At 31.7% G+C, this 14651-nt stretch overlaps 1 protein-coding gene and 1 long non-coding RNA gene across 4 annotated transcripts; one reads left to right on the top strand and one right to left on the bottom strand.

Annotated features, from left to right (window-relative positions):
• The first annotated feature begins 4340 nt into the window (after positions 1-4340).
• On the top strand, positions 4341-5382 carry LOC107461756 (fasciclin-like arabinogalactan protein 12). The gene has a single exon (XM_016080313.3). The coding sequence runs from the start codon at positions 4391-4393 to the stop codon at positions 5129-5131; it is 741 nt and encodes a 246-aa protein (XP_015935799.1). The 5' UTR covers positions 4341-4390; the 3' UTR covers positions 5132-5382.
• A 3503-nt stretch (positions 5383-8885) lies between these two features.
• On the bottom strand, positions 8886-10931 carry LOC107461698 (uncharacterized). Of its 3 annotated transcripts, none has more exons than XR_008002259.1 (5): positions 10485-10931; positions 10219-10389; positions 9780-9850; positions 9573-9654; positions 8886-9112 (listed from the first exon to the last, which is right to left on the bottom strand). It is a non-coding gene; the product is annotated as an uncharacterized LOC107461698 (long non-coding RNA). The 3 variants fall into 3 exon arrangements; XR_008002257.1 differs by having other exon boundaries at positions 8886-9109; XR_008002258.1 differs by having other exon boundaries at positions 8886-9109; positions 10219-10274.
• Between the last annotated feature and the right edge of the window lie 3720 nt (positions 10932-14651).

Raw genomic sequence — 14651 nt, 5'->3', positions numbered from 1 at the left:
AACGTTATTTGCAAACGGATTTTGGAATAAATTTATTTTTGTAGAATTAATTTTGATTAAAATGATATTGATGAGGATAATGTAATTTGTGTTTGTATTTTTCAAACATGATTCTGAATAATGATACCGATCAAAAGAAATTAGGGCTGCATATGGATTAGATAATATTTATATATCCGCAGTAATTATTCGCATTCGATTCGAATTTTGTGGATATTATCTGATCTGCAGAGCTATTGGATTGGATCAGATCTGATCCGCATTATGATAGGATCGGATAGTGAATTTGGCCGTGATATCCGCAGATTCGATCTATAGATCTGCATATCTGCACATCATATAAATAGCTTAGTTTCACCAAGTGTTGTGTTATGAATTTTAGTGTGTTGTCATAAATTTTATGACATATTGTTTTTAATTTTTTATGTTGTATTTCAACTTAGAACAATTAAACTTAGATATTGTGTTATTATTTTTTTTTATTATTCAAGAGGACTTTTATTGATAATATTTTAAGAGTAAATAAACTCAAACATGCGAAAAAATAGATTTTCTGAACATTTTTTTGAAAAAACAACCAAACAGGAACTTAAATCAATTTTTTGAATTATGCGAATATACCCGATTGATATCCGATCCGATCCGATCAACAAGTATTTGGATCAAATCGGATCCGACCTGAAAAAAATGCGAATATTGTATCCGATCCAATAGAAACAAGACAAATTTTAAACTATATGCGATCTGATCCATGTCCCATCTTTAATGAAATTAGCTAAAATCACATTAAAATACATCATTATTAAAAAATACATAATTTATATTCATATTTTATATCACTTTTACCATTTATGTACTATGCGAATTAGTATGTATAATAAAGTGATTAAGAGAGTAGATTTTTGTGTATATTATTGTAGTAGTTAAAATATGTGTATAAAATGATATGTGATTGAATATATCGTGTATTGATGAAAATTTATATAAAAATTGGTTTTCTTTCTTTTAGAGCACAGATTTAATTGCAATAATTTTAGAAATAGATGGTTATGGTTTATAGATGGTCACCGACTCACCGTCTTTATAATGATAAGTCTTTAATCTCTAATTGAATATCGAAGATAATCTATTTTTGTCAAAGTGATATATGAAGCTTCTATCTCATTATTATATCGCTCAGGTTTAATGGTACCATAGCTAGCTCATTTTAAACTCAGCCTTTGTTTGCAAATCAATTTATATTATCACTTAATAAAGATTCTTTATTTCTCTTGAAGCAACAAAACATTTTGTGTAAAGAAATTAAAAAAAATCATGTATATCAAATTTAAAGGATAAAAAATCCTAACTTAAATTTTTAGAAAAAATAATTTTATAATATACTATAAAATCTTTTATAAATGATCTAAAATTCAATTCTTATTTATCCTAAAGAAAACTTAAGCATAAAACAAAAAAAACTATAAAAAAAAGTCTCTTAGATAAAGATGTTAAAAATGTCTTTTTTTTAAAGATATTTTTTAAAAATTAAAATTTAACACGTATAATTAATTAAATTGTCTTATTTTTATTAAAATTAGACCGGACAAATCAATTTAGGCAAAAAATTAGATAGAATTTAGGATTTTTAAAATTTAATATATATAATAAGAGTATTTTAGTCATTTTCTATAATAGGAGTATTGTAGTTATTTTTTATAAAAATAATATTAATTTAGACCATTTCAAAATTTGATTCACCATTTTTCGATCAAATCAATTTGTTTGGCCTAATTTTAATAAAAATAATATGATTTAATCGATTATATATATTAAATTTAATTATAAAAAACATCTTTTTAAAAAGTTGCTTTAAACGTTTTTATTGGAGTGATTCCCTAAAAAAAATACATGCAAAATACCCTAAAAATATTATCTATTCAAGTTGGTGGAGAATAAAAAAAATGATTTATTATATCTAGAAAGTCGAAACAATCTCAATATGCTTTTGAAAAAGGCAACTACTCCTATGAATATGTTAAAATCATCTTTTTATGATGATTCTTGTTTAAAAAGTGTAACTTATTTATTTTGTAACACTTTAAATAAAAATAACACTTTTACTTTAAATGAAATTAAGTTCTACAATTTATCATCTAATAGTCAAAATAATATATCTTTACATGATGACAATCATTAAATCTTTATTAAAGTAGCCACCTTTAAAAAATACATATTTGGAGCAAGTTCAAAGTTTTCAAGATGCACACATGAAAATATTGATTCAAATTTTATCTTATCTATACAGTAATTTATTAATTAATAATAAATTGAATTGTTGCAATTCCTTTTTCAAACTACTTTGAGTTTGCTTAAATTATATATATATTCAATAAGCATTGAACTTTATAGTTTATACTATTTTAATATAGAATCATTTATCCTAATAATTTAAATTGATAAATAATTATATCTCTACCCTGAACGGTTAGAATGGACCTATTCGGGGGGAGTTGAAATTTTTGACTTCGTGTTGTGAAGCAAAAGAAAAAGTATAGTAGATGATATGATGTGTTAGTTTATCATTAGGTGTGAGTGTGGAGTAATCACCGTATAATCAACTACCTATAACCAAAAAAATATAATTAGCCATGGAATTGTAAAGAACATATGTGGGAGAATAAAAACCAACTATCAATCATCAAAAATATCATTATATCAAGTCTGAAAAATTCACTTACTTTATTGGTTACGTTGCATGCGTTTTCTCACAAGCAACTTCTGGTTCAACCCTAGCTATTATTCAATGCCACATCGTCCAACAAATTAAAACAAATTTGAGGCCTTAATATCCCTTCTTTATTTGTCTATGGAGGCCCTATAGCTTATTTGGATTAAAATTTTTTAAAATAAAAAATTGATAAACACAAATAATTAATTATTTTTAAATTAAAATAACGAGACACATGTTTTATAAAATTATAAAATTAATAATGATTAATTTTTTATTTTATTGTTTTATCATTTTTTATTTTAAAAGATCTAAATACAGATTGTTTTCTTCGACATTGATTGAGAATTTAACTTCATGCTATTATTGTGATAAACTAATTAAAGTCGCATGTGGGCAAATAAAGCAAGCAAGTTCTAAAGGGTATTCCCAAAAATATTGAAAATATTTGATAACCAAAATAAATTAATTAAAAATAGTTAAAATTTATTTTATTTAATATTTATTAAATAAAATAAATTCTGGCCTCTCAATCCAATGTTGCATCATGAGATGATGATTAATTAAGTTGGCAATTAACAAATTTAAAAAGCATTAATTAATAGCTTGTTTGTAAGAAACAGGAGATGCAATGATAATAGAAAGCAGAATCCAGTGTGGGATTGAACAGCGAGCAAGTAGCAATGCATTATGGATTATTATCGTAGGTCAGAGGCTAACATCCATTGGTGTTGATCAGACAATCCATCAATTCACCCAACCCATGCCATATTATTATCATCATCATCATCATCATCATCATCATCATCATCATCATCATCAAAAAGTCCTTCAGATCTTCTTTCTTAAGATAGCAGCAAAAGCAATTGATGTTTTCCTACCAATTTTACAACAATTTCAACTTCATATGCAATCATGTGCTCTTCTTTTTTGAATTTGCCAACACACCCACTCCAGATCCACTGCTTTCCCTGCCTTCCCAAGCAATATCCAACTTGCTATTATTCACACTTCTCTATCAATTTTTTTTTTCAAAAATATCAAATTAGAATATATTGAGATAAAATTAAAGAGAAACCAATATTGTTTGTTGTACATTCCAAATAAACATCTCATAAATATATATGTTTTGAGTCCTTCATAAAACCACTCATTCCAAAAGCTTAATTTCTGAAAAAAGTAATACTAATGGTTATATCTTTAATATTGAGTCATATATTTTTAAATTTTTATTGTACACATTGTATAAATATTCTATTAACTCCCTATACTTTTTCGTATATTTTATAGGTTTGAAAAAAAATAATTTTCCAAGAGAAGTTATTGAAAAGAGTATTGTTAGTTGTGAAATTAGCATTGTTAATAAACCAACTTAAATTGGTTCAATAATTAATTTACTCATCTGTTTAAATAAGTATTAAAAATTTAAATTTTGCATTGTGCATAAAACATCATAAATACAATGAAAAAAAAAAGCATTGCTAATAATGATATTAATTAAATAACTTTTGTTTTGAGCAATGAAGCCAAGTGTCTCACTCATTATAACCTTTGAATTATGATCATCATTATTAACATACACATACATATGCATGTTTTGACATACATAAACCCCATTGAGTCCTCAATAAATTTGACTCCCTCCCACCCCTCACTCTCACCAACACACACAAAGAAAAAATGGTGAGAATAATGAAATTCTTCTACTCCCTCTCACTTGTTCTGATCTTGTTGTTGTCTTCCACCACCACCATTTCGGCAGCAACAGCACCAGCACCGGCACCGTCGTCGGCGCCCACAGATATCATAAGAATCCTGAAGAAAGCCGGAGGATTCACAACCCTAATCCGTCTTCTGACAACCACACAAGTTTCGACGCAGATGAACGCTCAGCTCTTAAACTCAAACAACGGCATGACACTCTTTGCACCAAACGACAACGCGTTTCAGAGCCTCAAACCAGGGTTCCTCAACTCTCTCAACGATCAACAGAAGAACGAGCTCATCCAGTTCCATCTTCTGCCATCTTTCGTTGCGATCACCAACTTCGACACTCTCAGCAACCCTGTGAGGACGCAAGCCGGTGACGATCCTGAGAGGCTGGCACTCAACATAACAAGTTCCGGGAACCAAGTCAACTTGACAACCGGCATTGTTAACGCCACGCTTGGTGGTAGTGTTTATTCTGATCACCAGCTTGCGGTTTATCAGGTTGATAAGGTGCTTCTTCCTAAGGATTTCTTTCTTCCTAAGAGGCCACCGCCGCCGGCACCCTCTCCGGAAGACAAGCCTAAGGATTCTAAGAAGAAATCTGATGCTGACGGTCCTGCTTCTTCTGCCGATGCTTCTTCTGCGAACAAACGCGGAGTCATGTTGTTGCTGCTAACATTTTTTCTTGTTGCAGTTTCATCATTATTGTGACAATCATGATGGGAGTTTGCTCCAATGTTGTGCTTCGTTGTTTCTTCTGTTTTTTTTTTCTTTTTTCTGTCTTCTTTCACGAATTCAACGATCGGTTTGTGGTGAAGAAATTGTAATTCGATTTTTGAAGGGTTTTTTTTTTAATTTTTCAAGTTTTTGAGGTCCTCATTTTGTTTGTGCACTCTTGCAAACTGTAATCAAAGAATTTTCAATATAGAGATCATGAGACAGAATGCTTCTTTATTATATTACTTTAACTATCTTTTAGTTATACATGCATGATTCTTATTATGAGATACATAAATATATATTTTTAAGAGCAATGTTAGGGCCAGCAATTTTTGTGATTGTTAGCCATCAACTAGCCATCAATGATGATTTAATGGTGTGAGATTGGTGTGAAATTTCATCCAATGGCTCACCTTTCTCTGTTGATTAAATGCTGGCCAAAATTCAACAAAACTGCTGCCCCTAGACTCTTCCTTTTAATATAACTATTTCACTATGTATATAAAGCATATACTTGATCAAGCATTCACGATTCTAAAATTTGCCAAAACTTAGATCTTGGTTTATTTGGAACCATCTCAGCAAATCGGTAGCACAACATAATTAACTTTTACTTGTGAGCTGTAAAAGAAATTGTCACTACTGTTTTTTTAGATAGACGCAGTGATTTTTGTAAACAATGTGAACGATACACTCTAGAATTAACCTAATAAAATTTCACCTCAAATTACTTCCTAAATTTTAATATCAGGATAACTATGTGTATACTTAGTAAATTGAACATATAGTCATTATTAACTGTGCATGAATAAATCGAATAAAAAAATAATTATTTAATTAAAAATAATAAATATAATCACCTGCATACCTATTAAATTGAACATTCAACATATTCATTGTTCATATTTTTAGTATTTTCGTTGAAATTATTAATCAAAAACATAAATAGACCAGGACAGAGAGCATTATATTTATCATAAAAAAAATGCCATACTGTCCAAAACTCCAACACAACAACAAAGAAAAGAAAACGAAAAAGGATAATAATTTCAATAATGTCCATTTTTATCAATCAGCACTCCATATATTCTGCCATCACATCTTTTCCTGCATTTCCAAGTAAATGAAAGTGGCATTACAGCTAAAAATTCCATCACTAAAACATTATATTACCATTCCCTAATTTCATAATTAAGTAATAAATCTTTTGCCTCCCCATCATTTCTACAATCTTAAATTATTTCTAATCAACCTACATAAATACAGGTTGTTGAACATATATAATTTATAGATTTACTACACATACGCATTATTATTATCCAAATTCAATTAAATAAATTCAACAATAACAAAAGTTACTCTCATTAAAAGAGTGGAATTATACGCGCAAAATGCGTTATCATCGTCATTGTCTTTTTTTTGCGTTTCTTCTTCTTTACGTATTTTTTCTTTATCGTCGTTCTTTTATTACTGCTATTGCATTTTTTTTTTCTTCCTCTTCTCTTTGGAGATTTTGCGACATTATGTATTTTGAATTATATAGAACAATGAGACCAAATGCACCTTAATTCACTCAGAAATAAATCGAAAATTAAATTCTGAAATTACTTAGTGATGACGATACACAAATAAACTCATTTAAAAACATGCGCAGATTAAGTGTACCTTATTCAAATTCATCAAGTGATTTTGTAACATTATGTGTTTCTTCTTTTTTTTTCATGTTTTTATTATTGTTAAGAGGGTAAAACAAGAAGAATTATGAGAAAGAAAAACAAGAAGGAGAAGATTAACAAGACAACAACAAGAAGAAGAAGATGAGAAGTTTTTGATTTTTTTTCTTGGTTTTATTCTTTCTCAAGAGAAGATATAAGGAGAAAGAATTTTAAATTATGCAGAACACTCAGATCAAATGCATCTTAATTCATTCAGAAATAAACCGAAATAATATACAAAATAAACCAAAAATTAAATTCAGAATGTAAATTCGTTTTAAAACAAGCACAGACCAAGTGCATCTTATTTAAATCCAAAATGAAGCAAAATTACTTAATAATTGCGACATATAAACTCAGTTAGAAAACAAGCACACAACCAAATTGAATTATAAACAAAAATGCATCCAAATCTATCAAGTGAGTTTGCAGCATTATGTATTTTTTTCTTTATTTGATTAGATGAACAAGACAAGAAGAAAAAGAATATGATGAAGAGTTTTAAGAAATGTTTTATTCTTTTTTTTATTTTTTTCTTTTTTTTTTGTTTTATTTCTCTCAAGAGAATGAAACAAAAAGAATTATAACAAAATGAAATAAGAAGAAGATGAAGAAGAAGAAAAAAAAAAGAATAAGAAGCAGTAGAAAGTGAGGAGGAAGAGTTTTGAATTGTGTAGAACAACTGGACCAAATGCATCTTAATTCACTCATAAATAAACTAAAATTATATTCAGAATGAATAGAAAATTAAATTTAGAATGTAAACTCGTTTTACAACAAGCACAGACCAAGTGCATCTTATTTAAATCCAAAATGAACTGAAATTACTTAATGATTGCGACATATAAACTTAGTTTGAAAACAAGCACACAAATAGAATTAAATCATGAACAAAAATGCATCCAAATTCATCAAACAGTGAGTTTGCAGCATTATGTATTTTTTTTTTCTTTGTTTGATTAGATGAATAAGATAAGAAGAAAAAGAACATGATGAGAAGTTTTTGAAGAATTTTTTATTTTTATTTTTATTTTTTTATATTTTATTTCTCTCAAGAGAATGAAATAAGAATAAATATAACAAAATTAAATAAGAAAAAGATAAAGAAGAAAAAATAAAAAAGAAGAAGAAGCAGTAGAAGGTAAGGAGGAATAGTTTTGAATTTTGCAGAACAACAAGACCAAATGCACCTTAATTCACTCAAAAACGAATTGAAACTAGAATGAGACCCGCGCAATGCGTGGACGGTAAATTAATGATGGTATATAATAAATATTAAAAATGACTATGTTTTGTAGAATTAAATTAAATATGTGTAAATTAAAGTTAAATTTGAAAGGTGTTTGTTTAAAATAATTTCACTACAAAAAAAGGCCTATGGTCACGGTAGCTAGTGAAAAGGGTGACCATAGATCTATGGTCACGGTTTTTTACCGTGGCCTATTCCGTCGTGGCTATAGGTCTATGGTCACGGTTTTTTTACCTATGGTCACTGTTTCTATGGTCACGGTTACAATTTTCAAATTCTGACACTTTAGACCACGGTTTTTAACCGTGACCATAGACCAATCTATGGTCACGCATAAAAACCGTGACCATAGCCATATCTATGGTCACGGTTTTGGAAGTGACCATAGCTTCTATGGTCACCCCTCTTCAAAACTGTGACCATAGCCTTAGCTATGGTCACGGTTTTTGCCGTGACCATAGCTCTATGGTCACCCCACCTTAAAACCGTGATCATAGCCTCTATGGTCACCCCTCCTTAAAACCGTGACCATAGCCCTATCTATGGTCACGGTTTTTCACCGTGACCATAGCCTCTATAGTCACCCCACTTTAAAATCGTGACCATAGCCTTATCTATGGTCACGGTTTTTTACCGTGACCATAACCTATTTTGTTTTATGAGATTTAAATTTTTTTTAAGCATAATCACATCCCAAAATGATGATAATTACAAAATAAATCTAAAAATAAAAAAAGATAATCAACAATTAAGATAAGTTGTAATTAAAGTAACCAGCTAACATATCAATATAGTTGAGTGAATACACTTGTCTCAATCTTAGTTTTATACACGGTGATATATACACTAACACTAAATAGACACTATTAACAGAATTGTTCCATAGGCGTGAGAGCAATACAACTTAGACTCTGCTAGGATAAATTGTTTCTGGTATTGCTATTCTTTCTTCTCAACGCTCGAGAACTTTTGTTTCAGCCACTCTACCATTTGAAAGCTCAGCACCTACTTCATTAACATGCAAAATAAAGTCACATTAGACATAAACACAGAATCAATATATGCAAAAATTTCTACTGCAAATTGTACAACTTTTCACTTTCACCATTAACAACAAAATATTGTGAAGGCTGTGATATTCATGACAAATCAATGGAACTTCTTCAGTAAAAATCAAGTTCAATTAATCATGAAAATGAGTAAGAGCTGAGGGCTAAGGATGGAGCAAAATACATTTTAGGAAGGAAAAGATAAGAGCCAGAACCATTTCTCTAAACAGTTTATAAAAAGAGTAGTATAATAATACAGAATCAATATATATAACATCTTAACAATACAAAAGGAAAAGATGTTAATCCATTAATGACAGCATAAAAGAATATATCTATCAAAGAACTAGATAATAGTTTTTGGTGAAGGAATAAAGAAAAGGACTTAAAAATGACTAGGCAATATTAGCAAGGAGCACCTCTGATGATACACGAGTCCCAGGGCTGTATAACACCAGTGTTAGGCCGTACAAAGTACTTCTTTGGTGAAGTGGTCTTGACCTACAAAACAGCAATAACATAACATTGAAATTAGATTATAATCAGAAAGAAACAGCACTCGGGTGGAGAGAAACAAATACAAGCAACATGAAGTTCATAGCAAAATGTGTAGTTTAAAAAAGTACCTTGAAAGCAACATAGTTCTCTTTGTTATTCACAACTTTAAGATCACAAAATGATTGCTTCTCCAGCTCAACTGGTCACAAGAATAACATAAGAAAATTTTGAATAAGGACTCAAGTTTATCGAGGAAACGAGAGAATAAGAATTCATGTTTACATTAATTCTTCTGTTGAATATCAGAATAACTGAAAACATATACAACCATATATTAGAGCATTATGTTGCCTAACGTGCTCTTCGATTTGCTAAACAGGGAGAACCATGAATCCATAATAATGCGCTCTAGAAACATAAGAAGTAAAAATGGCTAAAAGCATATCTTAATGGTTCACTGAATTCTTATTAAGCCTTGTAATTCAATTTATGTTGAAAACTTATTTTTGAAAGGTATTTTGATTCTGAATTTTGTACTTATTTATAAATCATGAATTTTTTCAGTACCTCTTCATTAAATCTGGATTGCCATGGTAGCCTTTAATATCTGATTTGTACAATTCCTGCACAATGTAAATGCCGGTGAATAAATCCATACCTGAATCATGACTTCCAGAGGTTGAATGCACGATGGAACATACTTATTAAGTCTCAGAGATTCAAATTTTTCATTAGAAGCTGGAAAAAAAATACTAATAATAGTTTTGTTAATTGTGAACTACAATGTAAATGCAAATAGAAGCACTAAAAATAAGAAGTTTAAGGTAAAATACCAGAGTCTACAGGTTGTACACTTGACACCTTCAAAGGGAGGTCTTCAATAAGACTCTCTGTTCTCTCGCTCGCGCTCTCTTTCATCTCGGTCCTGCTCAATGACGAGCTCTAGGGCAACAGCGGTGACGGCGGAACAGCGCAACGACGGTGGCTCTATGGAGGTCACGGTGGCTGGACTGTGCGGCGCTACAGCTCGCGAGGATGACGAAGACGGTGACGGCAAAGAACCTCCAGCGGCGACTCTGGCTCAACGGCGACGCTTCTCTCTCCGCGATGGCAATGGCTCCCCGCGTGCGGCAGTTCGGTGGCGGATCGGCCGCAGACGCGGCTCCCTCTCTCCCTCAACGCCTTTGCAAAGCAAATCTCTCTCTCCTCCGGCGCCTCAACGACAACGGTGACGGCGGGAAGGACCCAGCCGCGTCGTCCCCTCCTCTCTTCCCCTCTTCTCCCTCGAGCTCCCCCTTCTCCCTTCTCTAGTTCTCTGTTTCCCCTTTCTCCCTCACTCACTGAGTGTTGTATGGTGTGTTTAGGAATTTAGGATAAATTGGAAAATTTGGGATATTATGGTTTTTATTAAAAATTTTTAAAATTAAGATAAAATATATATAAATAATATAATAATTTTATAAAATATTTGAGATAAAATAATAATTTAGAATTTAAATATAATACTATAAATATTATTTTCGGAACACAAAATTTTATTTATGAAGATATTATTAAATTTAAATAATTATTTTTAATTTAAATTATAAAATGAACATATTAATCACATCCTATAAAATACAATTTAAAAGTAGTTTAATTAAAAATTTTAATAAAATTAAAAGGTAGAATAGTAATTAAAAATCAATCATAATTTATTTAAATTAGTTTAAAAATATAATATTTATTTGTCAATTTACTAATTAGTTTTAAGTTTTAAATCTTTTTTTAATTTAAAATTAATAGTATTCAACTTAATTTTTTATTTATAAAATTAAATTTAAAATTTTAATATTTAAAATAAATCATATAAAATTATTATTAGTTTTTAATTATTAAAATTTTTAAAAGATAAAATATTTAAAATTATAAAAAATACATAAAAATCTTCATTAATTTAAACTCAAATGATTAAAACAATGATCATAAACCCCTTTAGGCCACCCTCCAAAACTGTAACCATAGACCATTTTAGGTCACCCTTTTGAAAAACTATGATCATAGATATTTTGTGGTCACTGTAAAAAACCGTGACCATAGACCCCTTTAAGTCACCCTCAAAACCGTGACCATAGACCCTTTTTGGTCACTGTAAAAAATCGTAACCATAGACACCTTTAAGTTACCTCCAAATCTGTGATCATAGACCTTTTTAGGCCACCCTCAAAATCGTGACCATAGACCCCTTTAGGTCACCTTCCAAAACCGTGACTATATACCCTTTTAGGTCACCCTTTTTTTAAAAACCGTAACCATAGCCCCTTTTTGGTTATTGTAAAAAAACCGTGACCATAGACACCTTTAGGTCACCCCTAAAACCGTGACCATAGACCCTTTTAGGCCACTCCCAAAACCGTGACCATAGACCCCTTTAGGTCACCCTCCAAAACCGTGACCATAGACCATTTTAGGTCACCCTTTTTTGAAAAACCGTGACCATAGCCCATTTTTGGTCACTGTAAAAAATCGTGACCATAGACCCCTTTAGGTCACCCCCAAAACCGTGACCATAGACATATTTAGGCCACCCCCAAAACCGTGACCATAGACCCCTTTAGGCCACCCCCAAAACCGTGACCATAGACCCTTTTAGGTCACTCTTTTTTAAAAAACCGTGACTATAGACCCTTTTTGGTCACTGTAAAAAACTGTGACCATAGATCCATTTAGGTCACCCCTCAAAACCGTGACCATAGACCTTTTTAGGCCACCCTTTTTTAAAAAACCGTGACCATAAGTACTCTATGGTCACCCTTTCCAAAAAAACCGTGACCATAGCTTTTTTTTTTGTCACCCTAAAAAACCGTGACCATAGAGGGTCTATGGTCATGGTTTTTTACCGTGACCAAAAAAATCGTGGCCATAGACCCAAAATGTTGTAGTGTTTGTAGTACAAAAGATTTAGATGTTGGAGTTGTACAAAGTGACATTTTTATTTAGTAGGTTGATTTTTGCATTTATTTTAGTTGATGGATTTAACCTTGTTGAGTTAAGAAATTAACTAAATTAAATAATGATGACAAACATTATTTTTGAGCAAAATAAATAATTAGTGTTGATTAATTATATCTACTTATTAACTAATTGTTTATTGTTGCAGGCCAAATGTTAATAGCCCAAATGGAATAAAAGGCATTCAGCAAAGAATATTGGGCTAAAAGCAAAATAAAGAGCCCAAGCAAAAGCAAAGGAAGAAACCAAAGAAATTAAATCGGGCCATGCATACTAATACCCGATCCAAGCCCGAACTGGTTTCAGAATTGAAATTCCCTCTCTCTTGCTTAACTAAAAGCAACGCTCTTCTTCCTTCTAATCAAGTCACATCAAGATTTCAGAAAAAGCAAGAAAGAGAAAGAGAAGAAAAGCTTCTTCCATAAGCCATTAACCAAAGAAGCAAGAGAGAGAGAATTGAAGCTTGAAGCACAGAAGCTAAAACAGAAATCCCAAGCTAAATCAAGCTTAAGAAAGGTAAACCATATCATCTTGCATGCATCAGATCTTCATCCTTTCTTCCCTACTCTCTGCTCTATCCGAAAATGGCTTTGAAGGGAAAGTTGCACTCTGCCCTATTCTGCTGTGTATCTACGGTCTTAATCAAGACTTGGGGACCAAGTTGGTATTCAAGGGTTCAGATTTGGTTGACCATTGGAAAACAAGTTCAGTTACATATTCATGGCTTTCGGTCAAGTTGGAAAAGTCAGAAGGAAAGGTTCCAATTTGATGATTGAAAAGAAAAAGTGAATCTGTGGTTGGTGAAGCTCAAGGCTCAAGGTGTTGACCTTGGATGAAGAACCAAGGAACGTGCAAGGAGATAAAAGAAGAGCTTGCTGTTCATTCAAGGTAAGGAGAGAAAACCAGAGTTTGAGAAGTTGAGTTCTGTGAAGTATTCCCTGTGAAGTTCCTCTACTTGGACAATGCTCTCTATCAAAGAAGCATTCTGCCAACACTGAAGAACAAATTCAGAGGTTTGCAAAGCTGGTTTTTCACATAGCTTAGAGGCTGTTGATGAAGTCAATCTCCTTCATGTTTTTCTGATTGTAATGTACTTTTCTAAGCTTATCTTTCTGTAATTTCTTGAGAGAAAAGGCAAAGTGAGAAAGCTTAAGAAAAAGCCATGAGTGAAAAGGCTGAGAGATACACTTGAGATAAAAGCCTAGAGTTATTTTCAGATTTCTATAGGTTGATTAAGTGTCTTGTATCTTGTGCCTGTTTGGTAACCCTTTCTTAGTTGGGATAGCACTAAGAGTTAATAGTTGAGTGTTAAATAGTTAGGTGTTAGCATAGCCAATGTCAAGTTAGGTTAGAACTTGAGTGTGATAGGATTGGGTCAATCCTGTGTTATTGGTGTATGTAATACTGTTAACTATAGTGAAATTCTTCCATATTTGTGGAGGAGACTGGATGTAGGTTGCATAGCACAAAGCAACCGAACCAGGATATATGCTGGTGTTAGCTTTTTCTTCTCTGTCATGTTCTGTTTTCTGATATTCATGAGACAAAAATAATTTGTCTCAGAAATTTCCGCTGCTGAGTTCAAACAGAATCAGAGTTGTAACTTTGCTTAAAAGGGGTGAAAACAGCAAACTAAAGGAAGGCATAGATTCAACCCCCCTTCTCTAAGCCTACCACAACCTTCAATTGGTATCAAGAGCTAAGGTCTCAAGAATCAAGCTTAACCGCTTGGAGCAAAGATCCAATGGCGAACAACTTGGGCACAACCACAGTTGCCTACACCCTCACTGAAGGTCAGTCAAACAACCGACCACCTTTCTTCAACGGGAAGAACTATTCCTACTGGAAAGAAAGGATAAGGATCTTCATTCAATCCATTGACTACAACCTATGGAAGATCGTTGTGAGCGGTCCAAAGATCCCAACAAAAACAAGTGCTGATGGAGTGGTGACTCCAAAAGAAGAAGCTGAATGGAATGAAGATGATAAGAAGAAGATAGAGCTGAACG

Source organism: Arachis duranensis, chromosome 8, assembly GCF_000817695.3.
Source record: "Arachis duranensis cultivar V14167 chromosome 8, aradu.V14167.gnm2.J7QH, whole genome shotgun sequence".
Lineage (NCBI taxonomy): Eukaryota > Viridiplantae > Streptophyta > Magnoliopsida > Fabales > Fabaceae > Arachis > Arachis duranensis.
This window is presented reverse-complemented; position numbering and strand designations above follow the sequence as displayed.